Raw genomic sequence first — 22,591 nt, 5'->3', positions numbered from 1 at the left:
ATTACCCATAGTGATTTATTTGTAGCGTTGATTAATCTTTTCAAATGACAAGAGCAAATTTGGATATGGTTCCTTAATGAGCCCCAACTTTAGGAGATGGCTTTTTTGTGTATTGAGGGAAAATTTAAAAATACAAATGTAGGGGCACTGCGCTGGCTCAGTTGGTGGAGCATGTGATTTGATCTCGGAATTGTAGATTTGACCCCATGTTGGGGGTAGCAATTACTTAAAAATAAAATCTTTTAAAAAAAATCTAAATAGGTCATACTTAGAAAAAGTTACCTAGACGTGATCCTCCTTGCTATTGTGATCATATCTAACACAAAGCTTAAATTTGAGATGATGACATTTTATAGAGACATATCTTTTTTTTTTTTTTTTTTTTTAAGATTGTATTTATTTATTTGACAGAGCACAAGCAGGGGGAGCAGCAGAGGGTGAGGAAGAAGCAGGCTCTCTGCTGAGCAGGGAGCCTGATGCAGGACTCGATCCCAGGATCTGGGGATCATGGCCTGAGCCGAAGGCAGATGCTTAACTGAGCCACCCAGGCGCCACAGAACATGAGGCATTTAAAGACAAAGCAGTTCCCACACCTACGCAATGTGAATCCTATATACTTGCTCCTGAAGTTGTCAGCTGGGAGAAGATAGCTCCTAGATGCCCATATGAATTGCTATATAGACGGTGGCAAAGCCTATACCAGGTTGTAAGCTCCTACTCCTATTGGCAAGCTGTCTTACATCCATCTTGGTAGATTCATGCAGTGTGATCTATAGTAGTCTTGTGAATCTGAACGTTTAGCTGAACTAAAGAAGACTCCTCATGGTCACTGCAGATCATCAAGCCTCATAGTATAAAAAATACTGTATTGGTTCATTCATAACGCAAAAAATTGATTGACCTATGAGTCATTCTCTAAGAGTTGTCCTGTTCAAAGGTTAATTGACATGACTGTGAGGTTTCATTTTTAACTTTTTTACACACAAAAAACACCCATATAATGACACAATGAAGTTTTGTTCTTTTATCTTTAAAAATGCTGTCTTGGGACTCCTGCGGCCCATAGATGGCTTAGCCATGATGTGGTATTAGGAAGCCTTGGCTGGGGGTGGGGGAGGGCAGGGGTATATTTTTAATATCATTTAGGTAAAAAAGAAAATCTAGCCTTATCAACTAGACTCAACTAATATTTTCTCAAAGACTCAAGTTGGCAATAAAATTGGAACACTTTGGATATTATAATTTTATTAGTTGATTCACTCAATCTTATGAACTTGATTCAATAGGAAATGTAGTAGATATAGAATAATCTGGCCCACTTCCTACTGTAGTTGGTATCCAGAAATGGATATGATGGCCTGAATTGTGAAATAGATTCTCTGACTTCAAACTTAAGAAGGAAAATTAATATTGTTCATTTTGCCTTTCTAAAGTAATATAAACTAAGTTCACTAGTACAGTACTAAAAACTAAATAATGATGGCATTCAATTACAAAAATTAGTAAAAATCCTGAAAGTAGATTCCCTGTATACAAAATTCTATCAGTGTTTGCTAATACTTCATGCTCATCAGCAGCTGTTTACTGGCATAAAATATATAGTAGTAAACTCCATATTAAATGACTCAATGCCAGATTTTGTGTTGCGTGTAACAGTGCTGACTGTGTACTGGATCCAACACTGTCGTAATGACCAGTCCCTGGTCCCGGAAACAGTGATCCAGTTTCTGATTCCAAATCAAAGGAATAATGAATTAAGAAATAAAATAATAAAATAAGAAATAAAATAATAAAACTTTAGTAGCTTTTTAAGATTCAAAACATAATCACCAGCATTACACATAATTTATATTGTGTTCAATAAAAACAATTTAATTATATTTCTAGCTTTATATTTTTCTTACCCTCATTTATGTTTTCTTGCCTGGCTCCTGTGGCCATTAGAGTTTGTAACCCCTTCCATAGAAAGGGTGGGTACTAATTGTTACAGCTACAAAGAAATGTTTTGATATGGTATGGGTGTTTAATCTAGAGACTTATGGATGGATTTTATTATTTATTTATTTATTTTTAAATATTTTATTTGAGAAAGAAAGAGAATGAGAGAGTGAGAACATGAAGTTGTGGGGGGTGGTCAGAGGGAGAAGCAGACTCTCTGCTGAGCAGGGAGCCCAATGCCAGGACTCGATCCTGGGATACAGGATCAAGACCTGAGCCAAAGGCAGTCACTTAACCAACTGAGCCACCCAGGTGTCCCATGGATGGGTTTTAAAATGTCCTTGTACTTGGCACAAAATAATCCACCTTTTTTTTAAAAGATTTACTTATTTATTTGACAGAGATCAAAAGTAGGCATGCAAAGAGAGAGAGGGAAGCAGGCTTCCCGCTGAGCAGAGAGCCTGACCCAGGGCTCTATCCCAGGACCTCAAGATCATGACCCGAGCTGAAGGCAGAAGCTCAACCCACTGAGCCACCCAGGCGCCCCCAAAATCATCCACTTTTATATTACCATGTTAAATAGTGTTTCACTGCAGAAAAGTATAGAGAGAGCAAATAAATAGAAGTGTTATTGTCACCTTGTTACAATATCTTAGTTTCCTTTATAAAAACAAAAGAAAATATATTATTTTTTATCATCACCATCATTCCTTCTTTATGTTAGGTCTGCCTTAAATTGTCAGGTGAAGGACAAAATGCATTGAAGTTTGCATCTCTTTTATTTTTATGTCAGGAACAATAGAGCACAGACCATGTTGCTTTTTCTTCTTTTCTTTTATTTTTTTTAAGATTTTTATTATTTGAGAGAGACACACAGCAAGAGAGGGAACGCAAGCAGGGGGAGTGGGAGAGGGAGAAGCAGGTGTCCCACTGAGCCAGGAGCCTGACGCAGGCCTCAATCCCAGGACCCTGGGATCATGACCTGAGCTGAAGGCAGACACCTAATGACTGAGCCACCCAGGTGCCCCCAGACCGTGTTGCTTCTTATGTGAATCATTTGTGCTTACTGGAGAGGGAAGGAGGAAGGGAAGGTGGGAAGGAAGGAGAAAAGCCAAAGAAATCTTATGATTAGATTAACTATTGCTGTTCTGATTAAGATTGTTGTGACTTGAATTAGAAGGAAAAATTGAAGTTATCATTCACAGTTTTTGGAAAATGGCAGTGGTATTATTTTTGAGTCTCTACAAGTTTTTTCATTAAAGGAACATATTAACAGCAAAAATTAAAAACTGTAGACAGTATTGGAAACTAAGGTCTTAAAGGGACTCTGGGGTGCTATGGTCCTTGGGAATTCTCAGACTTCTCCAGCCAGACCTCCCTTCCAGAATAAACTCCACACTGAGTTTTGTCCAAACTGCTCGGAACAGAATCCAAATTAAGTAGGACAGGGACAGTATAGGCATGCAAAAAAGAAGCTCCAAATAAAAGTATGAGAAAGGAATAGAGTTCATTCATCTCATTAAGTAAATCACTTTAAATTTGAATATCTCACAAAAAATAACAAGTAGGGAACTCTAGAGCTATGAAATTAGAAAAATTATCTATTTGACAGAAAAATAAGCAACTAAAAAGGATCAAAGTAAATCCCACAGGATTATAAGAATAAACACTTATCCTAAAGACATTCCCACAAAACGTGAAAACTATAATTCATAGGTGGTAGAACTCAGAAGAGTCTAGATTTTTCACAAATCCAGGAGAAACATCAGAGTGAACAAACTCAAGGATTAGTGCCTTTGCCAAATGGGAAATGGAAAGCTGTGTATTTTTTTTTTTTTAATAAAAAAGAAATGAGGAAAGAGATAAAGATTTGACAGAAACAGAAGGATTTGAAGATGGGAAAGAAAATCCAACAAGTCTCCACAAAAAAGAAAACCAAAACCAAAGCAAGGGAACAGACAAAAATACTAAAGTCTGTGCTTAGCAAAACCTCCTGAAACAAAGTTGTTAGACTGCGTATTGAAAAGGTACTATGTACCTTGGAAAATCAACGCAGAACAACGAACATCAAGACATATTTATTGGGATTTGAAGAAGAAAGGCTTCAGTTATCCAGGCAAAAAGACCATGTGACTTATAGCAGAAAGAAAATTGGACTGCCAGCACTCTATTTGAAAACAATGCTTTATGATAGAATAAAATGCCATAACGTATGTAAGGCAACAGATATGTGACCCAGGGATTCTATGTCCAGCCAAACTGGCTTTCAAATAAAGACTGCGATAAACTTACCAATATCTGTGGTCAGTTTTAGAAATCTTCAAGTGAATGAGCTTCAGATAGCCAGAATGACTAACATAATCTCAGTGGTGGATGCTGTCAGAATACATACAAACATATTCTTTTTTTGGTTACTAATTCATATATGTTTCCTAATTCTGTTTATGAGAGGAATCTTAAGAACGACTATACCCTGGTAGTAATGTGCACTCTTAGTCTCTAGATTTTTATTCCAAAATACCATTCTCCAATAAAAGAAGCCAGCACTCCTTAGATTGATTCTGGAGACGGGCAGGGAGAATACAAGATGAGCCTGAGACATCATAGAATGCCGGAGTCTAAGGACGTGCTCAAAAAAAATTGGGGCATGTCAGTAGTGTACAGGTGCCAATAAGAAGTAGCTCTCAGTAGTGAAAGCAGAAACTGTTTTAGCTACAAATTTATATAATGATAGACTTAAACCATAGATTTAAACAAATGCCCATGAGTTCTACTTACATAAGTACATAATTGTGTAAATAAGTAAATAGAGATGAAGGGGCAGCCTTCTCTGCAGACAAATGGGTTAGGAATGAAGGAAATACAGAATCACCATGAGGGAAACTCTACAGTAATAATTGTTGCAGACAAGGTGCAGTTTATGGAGAAACAGAATATTAGCATAATTTCAGTGTAGCTCCTGAAGACACCTACTTGTTACAAGGAGAAAAATGGTAAAAACCAGAGCCAACAGTGCCTTAACTAAATGATTAGGCATCGACATATCCTATATTCTCTGATGTAATGCACAGCATCTCTTTTTTAAAGATTTTATTTATTTATTTGACAGAGATCACAAGTAGGTAGAGAGGCAGGCAGAGAGAGAGGAGGAAGCAGGCTCCCTGCTGACCAGAGAGCCCAATGTGGGGCTCGATCTCGGGACCCTGGGATCGTGACCTAAGCCAAAGGCAGAGGCTTAACCCACTGAGCCACCCAGGTGCCCCTCAAAATAAGATTTTAAAAAGAATGTTGGGTGAGCATTAAATTTGTGGTTACATGTAGCTGCATCTAAGTGGCAGATAATGAGATAATGTGTAGTCAGTCTTTAATGGATATGTGTTTTGACAGTGGAGCTATAGTAGGACAGATGGAGAAAGAATGGGAAGAGTACACACAAATAACTCTTAACTTTTTATTAAATCAATTTAATGATGGTGTCAATACTGTTTTTCTGAGAATGTTTTGTATCTAACATGAGAAAGAAAAAGTAATATTTTAATTATATCACCCATGTTGTGCTTTAAAACCAAGATTCTCAGAGTAGGGGGTAGATTATAAGATGTAAGATAAAAGAGATTGAGAAAACACTGAAATAGCATTATGAATTTATGAGTTATTTTTATTAAAAAATATATACGTGTATTTCCTAGTTCTGTCCACTAAAAAAACTTAGAAACAGTGTCCAACCCAACAGTAGTGATCAGCCTTAACACCTAGACTGTATTTGTGAAAAAGTTTCCCACCAATTCAGGGGCATAATGGGAATGAGTCAAGAAACATTTTGTCATTCCCAGTAGTATGGATGTTATCAAGTCATGTCAAAAAGACTCAAGGGCCGGGACAACTAGGTGGCTCAGTCCGTTAAGCATCCAAACTAAGACATTGATCTCAGCCAGGTCTTGATTTCAGGGTCATGAGTTCAAGCCCCACATTGGGCTCTACAGAAGGCATGGAGCCTACTAAAAAAAAAAAAAAAAAAAAAAAAAAAGACTCGAGAGCCAATTTAGAGATCCTAATGAATACTAATGAATATGCCTTAAATCCATGATTTCATTATGATACTAAAAGAAAAATTGGTTACCTTTGGAGATTTCCAGTGATGATCAAATTATTGTTTTGAACATTTTTAAATAAATGAAAAGAAGGAAACTACTTATCCTTCCTTTTCTGTATGAACTGTACCACTGTATAACAAAATAGTGAATTCATAAAGTTTATGGAATTTATTCCAGCAAGTCACTGATGAAGGAATGATAGAATGGGAATATCACTGTTCTGCAGTTCCTGATAAAGGTTTTAGATAGAGAGCATCAGTATCTGTTAACATTACAAAAAGAGGGAAATAAATCAGACATTAATGTCTTTTGATAAAGAATACACCATCACTGAAGTAGTTTTGCTACAAAAATTGAACTGGAATCTGATGAAGGCTATAGATCAAAGCGACGCTTCAAGGGACAAAAAGGGCAGAGGAGCTTCGGAGTGCAGTCAGCATCATCCAGAAATTATAGAACAAATGATTCAGTGACTTGAACAAATAATTGCAAGAAAAGTAAAGGATGGAGGGGACAACAGAAAATTAAAGGGACAGAAAAAGGAAAATAATACACAGGTAAAACTAAAATAAGGACGTGCTTAACATAACAGTCAGGTTAATTGTTTTTCTTGGTAGGGAGAGGGAATTCTTGGGAAGAGGCATGTGTAGGGCTTGCAAAATAGCTGCAAGGTCCTAGTTCCTATTTGCCTTCTAATAATTTATTAATCTGTTATTTGTTCACTGTGTATGCCTTCCAGATTGCCACAGAAATATTTCTGGGTTTCTTTTTTTTTTTTTTTTTTTAAGATTTTTATTTATTTATTTGACAGAGAGAGATCACAAGTAGACAGACAGGCAGGCAGAGAGAGAGAGAGAGGAAGCAGGCTCACTGCTGAGCAGAGAGCCCGATGCAGGACTCGATCCCAGGACCCTGAGATCATGACCTGAGCCGAAGGCAGCGGCTTAACCCACTGAGCCACCCAGGCGCCCCTATTTCTGGGTTTCTAATTGACATGACAGATTGGTGCTTGAGACAGGCAGAATATGACAATCCTCAAGGAGTTCACAGCTTCCTTAAAGATGATGCCTTGCTAGAGACAAAAAGCAACCTTAGCTTAACAATAGCAGATCTCCAGGATCCTGTAAGTCTTCCTTAATGTAAGAAAATCATTTTGGAAACTCCCTTTATTCCTACTCTTCCGTCTTAAAAGTATATAATCAGTCACTCCTCACAACCCTAGCGCAGCTCTTCCTGCCCACAGGTCCTGTCCTCTTGCTTTAATAAAAGCAACTTTTGGGATGCCTGGTGGCTCAGTTGGTTAAGCAGCTGCCTTCAGCTCAGGTCATGATCCCAGCATCCTGGGACCGAGTCCCACATTGGGCTCCTTGCTCGGTAGGGAGCCTGCTTCTCCCTCTGACTCTGCTTGCCACTCTCTCTCTCTCTCTCTCTCTCTCTTTCACTCACAAATAAATAAAATCTTTAAAAAAATAAAAAATAAAAGCAACTTTTTGCACTGAAAAAAAAAAGATCTGTTACTTGTTTCATGTGACTTTATTTTGTTATACTTAATTATAAATAAAGGCTCTGTTAGATATCTACTGTGTAATTTTTAAATAAATTATAAAAGAATTGCCATCGGGGTACCTGGGTGGCTCAATTAGTTAAGTGGCTGCCTTCTGCTCAGGTCATGATCTCAGGGTTCTGGGATCAAGCCCCTTGCTGGGCTCCCTGCTCAATGGGGAGCCTGCTTCTCCCTCTACCTGCTACTCCCCCTGCTTGTGTGTTCCTGTGTGCGCTCGCGCGCGCTCTCTCTCTCTCTCTCTCTGTCAAATAAATAATTAAAAAAAAAACAACTGGCACCAATTCATATCCCTTTAGCATGTAGTAAATTGGTTGTACCAATGTGTTAGTGTAGGTAGCCCATGTTACTTGTCCATTAAGCATATGATACTGATAAAATCAACTGATAAGTGCAGTATTTGGGGCCCCTTTTGGAAACTGTAAAATCTGTCAACATTTTTAAAATCGTTAAGTTTTTTTGCCAAGCAGAATATTTCAGTTGTAAAAATATATTCTTCTCATAAGTATGGTTGATACTTTACCTGTAATATTTCATTCATTCATTGCAATCAACAAATATTTATTGAGTACATGCTGTATATCATGTATTATTCTGGTAGTTGGAATAAGCCTGTAAACAAAATCAATTGACTTCTAGCCTTACAAAGTATGGGGAGGTAGGCAAGAAACAAAATCAGTAAATATGCAGTGTATTAGATGATCATAAGGAGCAAGGAGGTAAAATAATTGGGGGATGAGGGAGGGTGTAACTTTAGATTGGGGGTTAGAAAAGGACTCACTGAAAATGTGACACTTGAGTAAAAACTAAAGGATTGGCTAGAGCAAGACCCTGAGGGGGAAGCACTGTCTACTTAATATGTTAGGACAGAGATTGGCAGAGTAAGGACTGCAGGCTGAAGGTCCTGCTGTTCTTTCTTTTTTGTTTAAAGATTTTATTTACTCATTTGAGAGAACGTGCTTGTGAGCACACAAGTAGGGGGGAGGGGTACAAGGGAAGGGAGAGCATGAAGCCCACATGGGGCTTGATGCTAGGACCCTGGGATTATGACCTGAGCCACCCAGGTACCACCTGGTCTGCTATTCTTTTGTTAGAATGTATTGTTTCTTTTAGTGTCTTATTGTCCATAGTTGCTGTCTTACTACAAAGGTAGAGTTGAGTAGTTGCTATATAGACTAAAATATTTACTATCTGACCCTTTGCAGAATAAATTTGCTGGCTCCTGTATTATAGCAAGGTGAGTAATACAGCTGAAACTGAATGAGTGAGGGGTATTATAATACAGGAAGAAATGAGGTCAGGGAGGTCAGGCTGTGTGAGGTGGGGGAGAGTGGTGTGGGGGTTGTATAGGGCCTTGTGGTTTATTGAGAATGGTTTTTTTAAATCAGAATAAAATGAGATGACCTTCAAAAGCTTTTATCATGAATTCTCTTAAAATAATCCCCAAACAATTCTTGTTTCTCTCCTTGGTCATCTTTCAACTACTTGGCATAGGACAGCTACTGAGGTCTCATTAAAACAAGTGAGATGATAACATTGTTAAAACCCTTCCTGGGGGGCTGGATTGCTCAGTCATTGGAGCGGCTGTCTTTGGCTTAGGTCATAGTCTCTGGGTCCTGGGACTGAGCCCTAAATTGGGCTCTTTGCTTAACAGGGAGGCTTCTCCCTCTCCCTCACCCTCTGTGCTCTCTCTTTTTCTCTCAAATAAAAAAATAAAAATCTTTTAAACAAACAAACAAACAAAAAAACCTTCCTGAGTAGACTAGAGGAGATAAGATCCAAAACATACGTAGAAGGATTGGGCTTAGCTTAAAATAAATCTCTATTTTAACAGGATTAGGTTTACAGGTCAGGTGATGGGAAGGAGCTTCTGCCTCGTGGCTTCTATTTTCTCTGTGAAATGGAGGATGGAATCATCTGAAAATGTGGACATAGCAGAGAAATTGCAGGTGCGAGGATAGTGAAGAACATTGAGATAGTTAATGTTCGAAAAATGTAGGAAGGTTACTGGCACTGTCAGTATCTCAGAGATAGCTGGTGACCATGACTTTATTGTAATACCTACCAGTCTTACTCCTTTCTGTATCCCCAGTAGCTGATACAGATCTCTGCTCATGGTAGGTGTAATGTGCCTGTTTACTGCCAATTAATTTTGAATGTATGTTAAAAAGGTTAATGTAAACTTACTTACCTAAATTATGAATGCTGAATCTGAAGGGTTGCTTTCGTGGTCCAGGTTAGATTTGCATTGCTCTATCATTTAATGTTCCTTAAGCCCTAATTGGCTGTCTTGCAAAATGGCCAACACATTTTACTCTGGTTGATAAACAGGATGAGAGTTGGTTCCAGAGACATTTAGCAGTACCATTGTAGAAAAAGTAATGTGTACGTATTTAATTTCAATGACAAGTCATCATGAATGAGAATAGTGTGACCAGTTATCTTTCCTCTCTTGTCTAGGATTGTCTGTTTTAGCATGGCATGTCCTGTGTCCTAGAAAACCCCTCAGTCCTGGGCAAACCCGGGTTTCTTACAGTTGGGTTGCTTATAATTTATCTCTCTGTAGAGAAAATACATGTTTGCTCTAGAAAACTTGGGGAAGTGTAAAGCAAAAAATAAAAATTATTCATTATCTTGTGACCAAGAGGCAAAACCACTGTTAATACTGTGATTTCTTTCTTTCCAGTATTTATTTTAGGCATGGTTGTTGATTTATTTAATTAGAATTGAGATTATGTGATAAATGCAATTATATATATAATAAGTACAAAAAGTACTTAACTCCACCATGAGGATTTTCCCATGTCTTTAAAAATTTCTTTTGTTTTAATTTCTTAAGAAAGTTCTACATAAAATTTAAGCACCTGATAAATACTGATTATTGAGTATAAAGACTTAACAAATTTTGATTATTGAGTAGTTGTACCAGTTTGTACTAACACTGTCAGTGAATGAGCATGTTCCTTTCAGCATATTCTTAGAAGTTTTGAATGTTCTCACTAAAGGAAAACTTTGCTCTTTGGTGTGATTAAAAATTGTAGTGTTTTTTGAAAAAAAAAAACTGTAGTGTTTTTTGAGTTTCAATTTCTTTGATTGATAGTAGAGTTTGTACATTTTGTCATCTTTGAATTGTTCCTGTCATAACCCATTTTTGTTTAGGGCCTTTCTTTTTTTTTTTTTTTTTTTTAAGATTTTATTTATTTATTTGACAGAGATCACAAGTAGGCAGAGAGAAAGGCTAAGAGAGAGGAGGAAGCAGGCTCCCTGCCAAGCAGAGAGCCCAATGTGGGGCTCGATCCCAGGATCATGACCTGAGCTGAAGACAGAGGCTTTAACCCACTCAGCCACCCAGGCATCCCAAGGGCCTTTCATTTTTTTTCTTATTTTTTAAATGGTCTCTTGTGTGAGTGTATTTATTAATCATCAAGTGCAGTATACCTGAACAGCTATTAAATGTATCATGTCTTTGCCAAAATCTCTGTAAGTTGGTCAGATAAACTTAGAAGAATAGTAAATCAAATACTTATATAGTATGCATAATGTATAAGAAGACTTTGTATTAGTTAAAGTTACATCTTAAATTGTGTTGATGTAATTTATCAACACGAGGCTAGAATTTATTGCCATTTCAATTTATTCAGTATAACCAGGGGATGTTGGAGTGTCTTACCACAGGTAATAATCCACAACTCTTCACAATGGCATAGTTCGTTAGACTAATAAGAGAATTTTGTAAATAAGTAACTGCAATTTCAGGGGCACCTGGGTGGCTCAGTTGGTTAAGAATCCGCCTTCCTCTCAGGTCATGATCCCGGAGTCCTGGGATGGAGCCCCTCATCACGTTCCCTGCTCAGCGGAGAGCCTGCTTCTCCCCCGCCACTACACCTGCTCATGCTCTCTCTCTCTCACTCGCTCTCTTTCAAATAAACAAAATCTTTCTTTTTTAAGATTTATTTATTTATTTGACACACAAATGATGTGTGATCACAAGTAAGAGATCACAAGTAAGCAAAGAAGCAGGCAGAGAGAAAGGGGGAAGCAGGCACCCCATTGAGAAGAGAACCCGACACAGGGCGCAATTCCAGGATCCTGAGGTCATTACCTAAGCTGAAGGCACAGGCTTAACCCACTGAGCTGCCCAGGCGCCCCTCAAGTAAATAAAATCTTTTTTAAAAAATTGGAACTTGGGGGTAATAGTGCGATTATAAAACCCTATAGAAAACAGTATGCAGGGCGCCTGGGTGGCTCAGTGGGTTAGGCCGCTGCCTTCGGCTTGGGTCGTGATCTCAGGATCCTGGGATCGAGTCCCACATCGGGCTCTCTGCTTAGCGGAGAGTCTGCTTCCCTTCCTCTCTCTCTGCCTGCCTCTCTTGTGATTTCTGTCTGTCAAATAAATAAATAAAATCTTAAAAAAAAAAAGAAAGAAAACAGTATGCAAACACAGGACAGGGAGTGGTTAATTCTTAGGAGGGGAAAAACTCAGATAAAACTACATAAAATCAAGTGATGTTTAACTGGGCTTGACAGATGTTAAGATTTTCCCAATAATGTAATAATAATAATGATTATGACATTATTATGACCAATAATATTGATTATCATTGAATATCTATAATCATCAACAATCATAGGGGATAGTTACTGATAATTTTAATTGTTTGACAAATTGGGAAAGAGAGGAATTGCAAGGTAAAGAAGAGTAGAAATGGCTTTCTAAGCAATGATGGCATCTTTGCATTTTCTTTTTCTTTTTTTTTAAATTATTAACATGTAATGTATTATTTGCCCTGGGGGTACAGGTCTGTGAATTGTCAGGCTTACACCCTTCGCCACGCTTCACAGCACTCACCATAGCACATACCCTCCCCAATGTCCATAACCCAACCACCCTCTCCACACCCCCCTGCCCCGCAACCCTCAGTTTGTTTTGTGAGATTGAGAGTCTATTACGGAACACTGCGTTTTCTGTGTTCGCTTCGGCAGCACATATACTAAAATTGGAACACTGCATTTTCTAATGTGGCTAAAGTTTATGATAAGAAGGGGCCAAATAATTAATAATAATAATAATAGCTCCCAGAAGATATTTGCAAACGACATATCAGATAAAGGGCTGGTATCCAAACTCTATAAAGAGCTTAGCAAACTCAACACCCAAAGAACAAATAATCCAATCAAGAAATGGGCAGAGGACATAAACAGACATTTCTGCAAAGAAGACATCCAGATGGCCAACAGACACATGAAAAAGTGCTCCCCATCACTCGGCATCAGGGAAATACAAATCGAAACCACAATGAGATACCACCTCACACCAGTCAGAATGGCTAAAATTAACAAGTCAGGAAATTACAGATGCTGACGAGGATGCTGAGAAAGGGGAACCCTCCTACACTGTTGGTGGGAACGCAGGCTGGTGCAACCACTCTGGAAAACAGCATGGAGGTTCCTCAAAAAGTTGAAAATAGAGCTACCCTGTGACCCAGCAATTGCACTACTGATTATTTACCCTAAAGATACAAACGTAGTGATCCAAAGGGGCACGTGCACCCGAATGTTTATAGCAGCAGTGTCCACAATAGCCAAACTATAGAAAGAACCTAGATGTCCATCAACAGATGACTGGATAAAGAAGATGTGGTATATATACACCGTGGAATACTATGCAGCCATCAAAAGAAATGAAATCTTGCCATTTGCGACGACGTGGATGGAACTAGAGGGTATCATGCTTAGCGAAATAAGTCAGTCGGAGAAAGACAACTATCATATGATCTCCCTGATATGTGGAAGTGGAGATGCAATATGGGGAGTTTGGGGGGTAGGAAAAGAATAAATGAAAGAAGATGGGATTGGGAGGGAGACAAACCATAAGTGACTCTTAATCTCAAACTGAGGGTTGCTGGGGGGAGAGGGGCCAGGAGAGGTGGGTGGGGTTATGGACATTAGGGAGGGTATGTGCTATGGTGAGTGCTGTGAAGTGTGTAAACCTGGCGATTCACAGACCTGTATCCCTGGGGATAAAAATACATTATATGTTTATTTAAAAATTAAAAAATTTAATTTAAAAAAAAGGCAGCAAAAAAAAAAAATAATAGTTCCCAAATATTGGACAAAGTGCTTCATTTAAAAAAAAAAAAAACCTCACAGCGATTTCTTTTGTTTTTTTTCCCTCCCTTTGAGATTATTTATTTATTTGATGGGAGAAGGTGAGGGGAGAGTACACATTGTGGGAGGGGCAGAGAGAGGAGGAGAGAATCCTCAAGCAAACTCTGTCAAGCACAGACCCCAACTTGGGGCTCAATCCCATGACCCTGGGATCATCACCTGACCTGAGACCAAGAGTCAGATGCTTAAGACTGAGCCACCCAGGCACCCTTCACGGCAGTTTCTTTTCTTTTCTTTTTAGATTTTATTTATTTTTTATTTGAGAGTAAGAGAGAATATGAGAAGAGAGAGGTCAGTGGGGGAGAAGCAGACTCCCTGTCAAGCAGGGAGCCCGATGTGGGACTCGATCCCTGGACTCCAGGATCATGACCTGAGCCGAAGGCGGTCGCTCAACCAACTGAGCCACCCAGGCGCCCCATGGCAGTTTCTCGACAATAGGTATTTGTATTTCACTTTGAGAGAGTTTAGAGTCTAAAGAAATGTGGAAAGATAGTTTTCCCAAGGTCTCTTAACTAATAGTGTGGAAGTGGCATCAGAGCATGAAAGTTTGTCTGACTCATATCTCTTAATTTTTAATGAAAGTGTTGAAATAAACAACATAGTATAAAATATAAAACACTTAGATATTGTTAAAATTTGCCTTTGATTAAAAGTGTTATAGAAACAGGTATTTTCCTCTCATTTTCCATTCCATTCTTTAACCCTCATTTTCCAGGCATGGCCACAGTCCTGTGAAACATTCTTATGTTTATGATTTTGCTACATGTGTATGTTAGCCATATCAATATTGTAGCATCATTTTGTGCATTTTGTAACTTCTGCGAATACTATCATACTGCCTGTCCTTTTGCATCTTGCTGTTTTTATTCATCATTCTGTTTCTGAAATTTATCATCGTGTTCCATGTAATTTGTTTCTTTTCTGTTATTTGCTATATAGTGGTTATTCATTTTTCTATTTGAAGGATATTTAGATTATTTCTAATTTTGCATTTTTATAGCAGTGCTATAATAAATACTCATGTTTATTTTTTTCTGTATAGTATGTTGTCTATAAGCAGAATTACTCTGTTACAGAGTATATTTCTTCAGGCTGTAGAGTGGGTGTTTCCAGCTTGCTCCTTAAGCTGTTTGTGTTAATTTGTCATAGGTATATAAGATTTGAGCAAACTCTGAAACCTCTATCCTATTTTAAAATTAAGTCTTGGTTTAGAAGAAGAAAATTATAAAGAAATCAAGCCTCAGCAAGAGTTAGTTGCCCCTTTATCACCCAATGGATGACAAGCCCAATATATATTAAGTGGATATGGATAAACTTTGGTCAGTATGGAAAAGGAAAGGTAATAGAAAGCAAAAGGAAAGGAAAATGTATCAGACATGCTTGCATTTGGCTACATGTTTGTTCAGACAAACCCACCACCCCAGTAAAGCAAATATCACAATAAAATGAATCAAAGTAATTTTTCATTTCCCAGTGATTATAAAAGTTATATTTACATTATGCTGTAGTCTGTTAAGTGTGCAATAGCACTATGTCTACAAAAACAGTGAACATACCTTAATTAAAAAAACTGCTAAGAAATGCTAACCATCATCTGAGCTTGCAGTGAGTCACAATCTTTGTGCTGGTGGAAGGTCTTACCTCGATGTTTGTGTGGATGCTGACTGGGGTAGTGGTTACTGAAGGCTGGGGTGGCTGTGGCAGTTTTTCAGTATAAGACAGCAGTGAAGTTTGCCACATCAGCGGACTCTTGCTTTCATCAGTGATTCCTCTCTAGCATGCAGTGCTCTTTGATAGCATTTTACTGTCAGTAGAACCTCTTTCACAAGATTGGAATCAATCGTCTTAAACCCTGCCACTGCTTTATCAACTAAGTTTATGCATATTCTAAAACCTTTGTGTCATTTCAATCATCCTCACAGCATCTTCACTAGGAGTAGAATCCTTCTCAAGAAACCACATTCTTTGCTCATCCATAAGAAGCCACTCCTCATCTGTTCAAGTTTTATCATGAGATTACAGTAGTTCAGTCCCATCTTCAGGCTCCACTTGTAATTCTAGTTCTCGTGCTGTTTCCGCCACATCTGCAGTTACTGCCTCCCCTGAAGTCTTAAACCCCATGAGATCATCCCTGAGGGATCAGCTTCTTCCACACTGCTGTTCTTGTTGATATTTTGGCTTTTTCCTGTGAGTCATAGATGTTCTTCATGGCATCTAGAATAGTAAATCCTTCTCAGAAGGTTTTTCAGTTTTCTTTGGTTACATCCATCAGAGCAAACAGTGTCAATGGAAGCTATAGCCTTCTAAAATGTTTTTCTTAAATAATAAGACTTGAAACTGGAAATGACGCCTTGATCCATGGGCTACAGAATGGATGTTGTATAAACAGGCTTGAAAACAACATCCATCTCGTTGTCCATCTCCCATCAGAGCTCTGGGGTGACCAGGTACACTGTCACAAGCAGCAGTATTTTGAAAGGAATCTTTTCTTATGAGTAGTTGGTCTCAATAATGGGCTTAAAATATTCAGGAAGCCCTGATGTAAACAGAACTTCTGTCTTCCAGGCTGTGTTGTTCCACTTACGGAACATAGGCACAGTAGATCTAGCATAATTCTTAAGTGCCTTAGGATTCTTGGAATGGTAGATGAGCATTGACTTCAGCTTCAAGTTATCAGTTATATTAACCCCTAACGAGAGTCAGCCTGTCCTTTGAAGCTTTGAAACCTGTCATTGACTTCTTTCCATCTGTGGAAGTCCTGGATGGTGTTTTTTTCCATTAGAAGGTCTATTTGATCTGCATTGAAAATCTGTTGTTTGGCGTAGCCAGCTTCATGAGTTGTCTAGCTGTGTCTTCTGCATAACTTGCTCCAGCTTCTGTATCAGAACTTGTGGCTTCACCTTGCATTTCTGTGTTATGCTCCACAGCTGCTTTCCTTAAACCCCCAGAAACCAGCCTCTGTTAGCTCTAAGGTTTTCTTCTGCGCTTTACTCTCTCTCACCCTTTATGGAATGGAAGGAAGTTAGGGCCTTGCTATGGATCAGGCTTCGGATTAAGGGAATATTGTGGCTGGTTTCCATCTTCTATCTACACCATTAAAACTTTCTGCATATCAGCAATAAGGCTGTTCTCCTTTTTTTTTTTTTTTAAATCATACATGTGCACTGGATTGGCACTTTCTAAATTTCTTTCAAATACTTTTCTTTGGAATTCACAAATTGGCCAACTATTTGGTGTAAGAGGCCTGATTATTCACCTGTTTGGCTTTTGACATACCCTACTAAGCTTAATCATTTCTAACTTTTGATTTAATTTTAGAGATATGTGACTTTTCCTTTTGCTGGAATACTTAATGGCTGTTGTAAGGTTATTAGCTGGCCTGATTTCGGTATTGTTGTGTCTCAGGGAATAGGAAGGCCCAAGGAGAAGGAGAGATTGGGGGATGGTCAGTTGGTGGAGCAGTCAGAACACACACACTTATCAATTAAGTTGACCGTCTTAAATGGATGTGGTTCGTGGAGCCCCAAAGCAATTGTAATAGTAACAACAAATGATCACTGATCACAGATCATTATAAAAAATGAAAAAGCTTGAAATATTGTGAAAATTACCAAAATGTGACTGATGTGAAGTGAGCAAATGCTTTTAGAAAAATGGTGCCAGTAGATTTGCTTGATGCAAGGTTGCCAAAAACTTTCAGTTTGAACAAAATGCAGTATCTGCAAAGCAATATAAAGTGAAGGCCAATAAAAAGAGGTATGTCTGTACTGGACAGATTCCTAGCGATGTCTTTTACAGTTAACTTTTATAGGACATTCAGTGTTTTATTCCATAGTGATTATGGTTAGGCTGGTTGGGAAAACACATAATAGGTGATCAGTAAATATTTGTTGAGTAAATGGATGAATCTGCTTTAAAAACTTACTGTAGATAATACTTCTGTTGAATTGCCTCAAGTTTGCCAAGCAGTGTTGCTGCTCCATTGTGAGTTTTGAAGAGAGTTTTTTGTTTTTTGTTTTTTATTTTTTATTTTTATTTTTATTTTTTTAATTTGACAGAGAGAGACCACAAGTAGACAGAGAGGCAGGCAGAGAGAGAGAGAGAGAGGGAAGCAGGCTCGCCACCGAGCAGAGAGCCCGATGCGGGACTCAATCCCAGGACCCTGAGATCATGACCTGAGCCGAAGGCAGCGGCCTAACCCACTGAGCCACCCAGGCGCCCCTGAAGAGAGTTTTTTTGCCTTAAGTTTTGTTTCTTCAAATTTTATGTCTCTTCAACTCATTTACATTTCTTTTACAGTTTCTTTTTAAGGATGCTTATGTAACTGAATGATCTTTTTACCAGTTATGGTTGTGCTTGAAGGCTCATTTTCTGTCATGGTTTTGTTTTCTTCGCGGTTTTAGCGACATATCTATGTAAGCTAGGGGAGCTAGAGAAATAAATGTTCTCAAGTCTGAAGGGAATTGAGCCAAACACAAAAATCCCAAGGATTTAACATTTTGGGGTTAGGAGAAATATGGGCCAGTGACGTATAATTTTTCAGTTCACTTACTCCAGCTGCTTTATTTGTATTTGAAGAAATGAGAATCAGAGAGTTTGATACATATGCGGAATTCCCCACTAGGTGAATTAGAATTCATGAACCTAGGAGCCTTGAACCTAATGTTATTCCTCAATTTATTTTGCCATGTTGTTACCAAATTGGAATCAATTGAAATCACTGAAGAGATCTTTCTCATTCACCATTGCCAAATGAAAACAGTGTCGTCTTACCTCAGGTCAGAACCATAGTGAGGTCCTGAGTTACTTTCTTAACCAAAACATATAGAAGAATTATTAAATTGTGTTTAGTAAACCCTTAGCATTAGGTTAAAGTTACTTTTTCTTAACCAAGATGTTCATTTAATTAGATTTCCTGATACGCTAACTAATCTCAATAATCAGGAATTTACTAAGGCTGCTTTTTCAGTGGGCAGCAAAAGACACACAGATTAAATCATTACTGTCATGTCTTTAATTTCCTTTTTGGCATGCATATATGAAATCATTGACAATGTAAAAAGGGAAACGCCATACTGACCTTTGTTTCATGTTCTGAATGGTGCTTAGTGGTCCTTGGATGGACTATTCGCAACATGACTTAAGTAAAAGAAGTGGTGATTTATAATTTAAATATTTACTCTGTTAAAGATACTGCATTCTTACTTTCAAAAACATGTTCTACTTCATCTCCCTTCGATTTGATTCCGTTTTGTACCTCCAAAATACATTATAACTCTGGTTTATCAATTTGGCATAATGTGTGCAAAATTTTTTTGTAAAAATTACTACTTTGGTAAAACAACATTTAGAACTGAGTTTTTTCAGTTGTTAGAATAGGGTGAAGTGATGGGAAATAGAGGTAAAATTAGTATTTAATGAATTCTGTGAAAACATTCTGCTCAGATTCTCCGAGCACTGGTTTACATTGTCTGTGCAATCTGTGTAATCCCATTCAAAGAAGTGCTCTTGGGACACCTGAGTGGTTCGGTTGGTTAGACATGCAACTCTCGATCTCAGTTCAGGTCTTGATCTCAGGGTTTGAGTTCAGGCCCCACGTTGGGCTCCATGCTGGGCATGGAGCCTACTTAAAATGAAACAAAAAATTTTTTAAATGCAAAAGAAATCCACAAAGATGATGCTATTTACCAATATCGTTTTTGCACTATCAGGTACTCCACAAAATTTGGAAATATGTAGCCAATTAAGATAAAAAGAGGAACTGACAATAAACATATATTGTTGGTAATATAACAACTTCTGAAATGTTCACTAATGACATTTGATAAAGTAAATTGTAATATAGCCACATTGAGGATTGCTGTATAAGTCTGATTTCTTAAAAGGCATTAAATATCATAAGAAAGTGATAGTGTTTCAGTGAAAAAAATGGGGTACTGTGATCCTGAAATATACAAAATTTGTCAAAATTTTTGTCAAAATATATACAAGACTAGAACAAAGTAACCTAAAATAGTTATAGTGGTTGCCTCTGGGTACTAGGATTATGGACCTTTTACTCTCTTTGTGGGCAGATGTCTCATTTTCTGTATAGAATTCTGTTACTGTTATAATCTGTGTAAAGCATAAAACAAACATTTTTCCACTGCCATGCTCACGTTACTTCAATGAAATGAAGCGCTCAGTGACTTACGAGAAAGAACATTTGTCATTTTTTAAAACAAATATGGTCTTTTGGAAATGTTTTATGTAGTATTTTAGTTCACATTTTTGAGCCATCACTTGAGCTTGAATAAATTATTTGAACTGTATAAACATTTGCATTCCATTGAGAACACTGAAGCTAAAAGTATAAAGCAGAAACATGAATCTTTCTGAATAAGTGTATTTTTTAATATTTAGAAGCTTTGCTTCAGGTTTGGTAATTTCCTTCACTGTCAGATTTGGGGTATTTTGTTTTCTACTTTATGTTTCTTTTTTGGTCAGATGTCCATTAACAGGAGACTTCTTTTAAGAGGGAAATTTCAAATGGGAATATCTATTACATTTACCCTTTTATATTTTATAATCTTGAATGATTCGATTTACATAAATTTTTTTCTGACTTTTAGAGGAACCGAAGGAAAATGAGAAGATGAAAAGTGAAGAGCAGCAAGTAGATTCAGAAAACTGTTCTACACCCAGTGCTCTAGAAGAGGCTACTGTGAAAATAGAAAAAGAAGATGAAAAGGAACTTGTCAAACTCCCGGTCATAGTCAAGCTAGAAAAACCTTTGCCAGAATGTGAGGAGAAAAGGATTATCAAAGAAGAAAGTGATTCCTTCAAGGAAAATGTCAAACCCACTAAAGTCGAAGTAAAGGAATTTAGAGCAGATCCTAAAGATAGCAAAGGTAGCATGGAGAAACTAGAGCCAGAGAAGCTAGAGTTTGGTGGCAATGTTAGGTCTTCTCAAGAAATCACTGAGAAGTCTACTGAAGAAACCGAGAAACTTAAAAATGACCAGCAGGCTAAGATACCACTGAAAAAACGAGAAATTAAACTGAGTGATGATTTTGACAGTCCAATCAAAGGACCTTTGTGTAAATCAGTTACTCCAACAAAAGAGTTTTTGAAAGATGAAATAAAACAAGAGGAAGAGACTTGTAAAAGGATCTCTACAATCACTATTTTGGGTCATGAAGGGAAACAACTGGTAAATGGAGAACTTAGTGATGAAAAGGTAACTCCACATTTTAAGACAGAGCAACTGGAGACAAGGTTTTATGATACAAAAGAAGATAGCTGTAGCCCCTCTAAAGACAGAAGTGTCATTGTTGAGGGAAATGGAGCAGAGTCCTTAAATTCTGTCCTAATGAATATGAGAACAGGTGATCTTGAAAAGGAGGTGGTGGTCCCTGTAGAGAAAGATGCAGACAGTTCAGTATCAGTCTTAGAATCCCAAAATCAAAAAGGGCAATTGGAGGAAACTGGTCCTGTGGAAATGGAAATCTCTCTTGAGACTCCTGAGATGGCCAAGGATCTCTCTTTGAAAACTGCTTTTTCTGCTACTGAATCTTGTACCCTGAAAGTTGATGAGAAATCTCCCCAAAGTAAAAAGGATAAGCGCCCACAAGTTCTAGAATGTCTTGACAAGTTAGAGAAGTCCAAAAAGACTTCTCTTGATAAGGATACACAAAGATTGAGTCCAATACCAGAGGAGGTTCCAAAGCACACTCTAGAATCAGTAAAGCCAGTCTCTCCTGAGGCAGCTGAAACTTCGGCATCATCTAACATGACTGACCACTGTGAGAAGTTAGCCTCCGAAAAGGAAGTTGTGGAATGTCAGAGCACAAGTTCTGCTGAAGGTCAGCCCCTAGAAAAAACAGACCCAGAAATTCTAAAAAAAGATTCTGAATCCACCAAGGTAGAAACAGATCATCTGGGCAATGCCCAGACCTCGGGCACAGAGGATCCTGCTGAGACAAAGGGTTCTATGCAAAAAAGCAAATTTAAATATAAGCTGGTTCCTGAAGAAGAAACCGCTGCCTCAGAAAACACAGAGATAACCTCTGAAAGGCAGAAAGAGGGCATCAAATTAACAATTAGGATATCCAGTAGGAAGAAGAAGCCAGACTCCCCTCCCCAAGTTCTAGAACCAGAAACCAAGCAAGAGAAGACAGAAAAGGAAGAAGAGAAAACAAGTGTAGGTCGTACTTTAAGGAGGTCTCCAAGAATATCTAGACCCACAGCAAAAGTGGCTGAGATCAGAGACCAGAAAGCTGATAAAAAAAGAGGGGAAGGAGAAGATGAAGTGGGTGAAGAGTCAGCAGCTTTGCAGAAAGCAGACAAAAAAGAAAACTTGAAAAAACCGGAGAAGGATACGAATTCTAAAGTAAGCAAGGTAAAATTTCTCCTATTCTGAGTTTTAATTTTTATTAGAAATAATTTGGCCTAAGTGTAGCTATTCGTTTTGGCCAAAAAGAAGTTATAAAGAGCACTTAAAAAAAAAAAGGTATCTTTCTTCCTGTATCTGAGATAACTTTCTCACTAGTTATCCCCAGATATTAAATTTCAGACTGTATACTCTTGTCATCTTTTAAACTTTTTTTCTGTTACAGGCAATATGGAAATATATATTCTCTTTATAAAAAACTATGCAGGTAATATTTAACCTGTAGGATTGAAAAATCAAAATGCTGCATAAACACTATTAACAGTTGGGATACATCTCTTCCCCATTCTTTTCCCATACATTCATGTGTATGTTCATAAATATTTACCCATTCACTTAAAAAATAGATTGAATATGTTCATTTTCTATGGATTTTTCACTTATCAATGTGTCTCTGAA

General features: G+C 37.8%; 1 protein-coding gene across 2 annotated transcripts in view; it reads left to right on the top strand.

Moving 5' to 3' along the window:
- RSF1 (remodeling and spacing factor 1) overlaps positions 1-22,591 on the top strand; it is a 159,369-nt gene that overhangs the window by 105,744 nt on the left and 31,034 nt on the right. The window contains exon 6 of one of the 2 annotated variants that reach the window (XM_046017677.1): positions 20,373-22,132. In XM_046017677.1, the coding sequence (XP_045873633.1) occupies positions 20,373-22,132 (1,760 nt within the window). Of the gene's footprint in view, positions 1-20,372; positions 22,142-22,591 lie in introns of both variants that reach the window. The other variant, XM_046017676.1, reaches the window with a different exon arrangement.

This window comes from Meles meles, chromosome 8 (genome assembly GCF_922984935.1).
Source record: "Meles meles chromosome 8, mMelMel3.1 paternal haplotype, whole genome shotgun sequence".
Classification (NCBI taxonomy): Eukaryota; Metazoa; Chordata; class Mammalia; order Carnivora; family Mustelidae; genus Meles; species Meles meles.
Note: the sequence above shows the minus strand (reverse complement) of the source record. Positions and strands in the feature narration are given on the sequence as shown.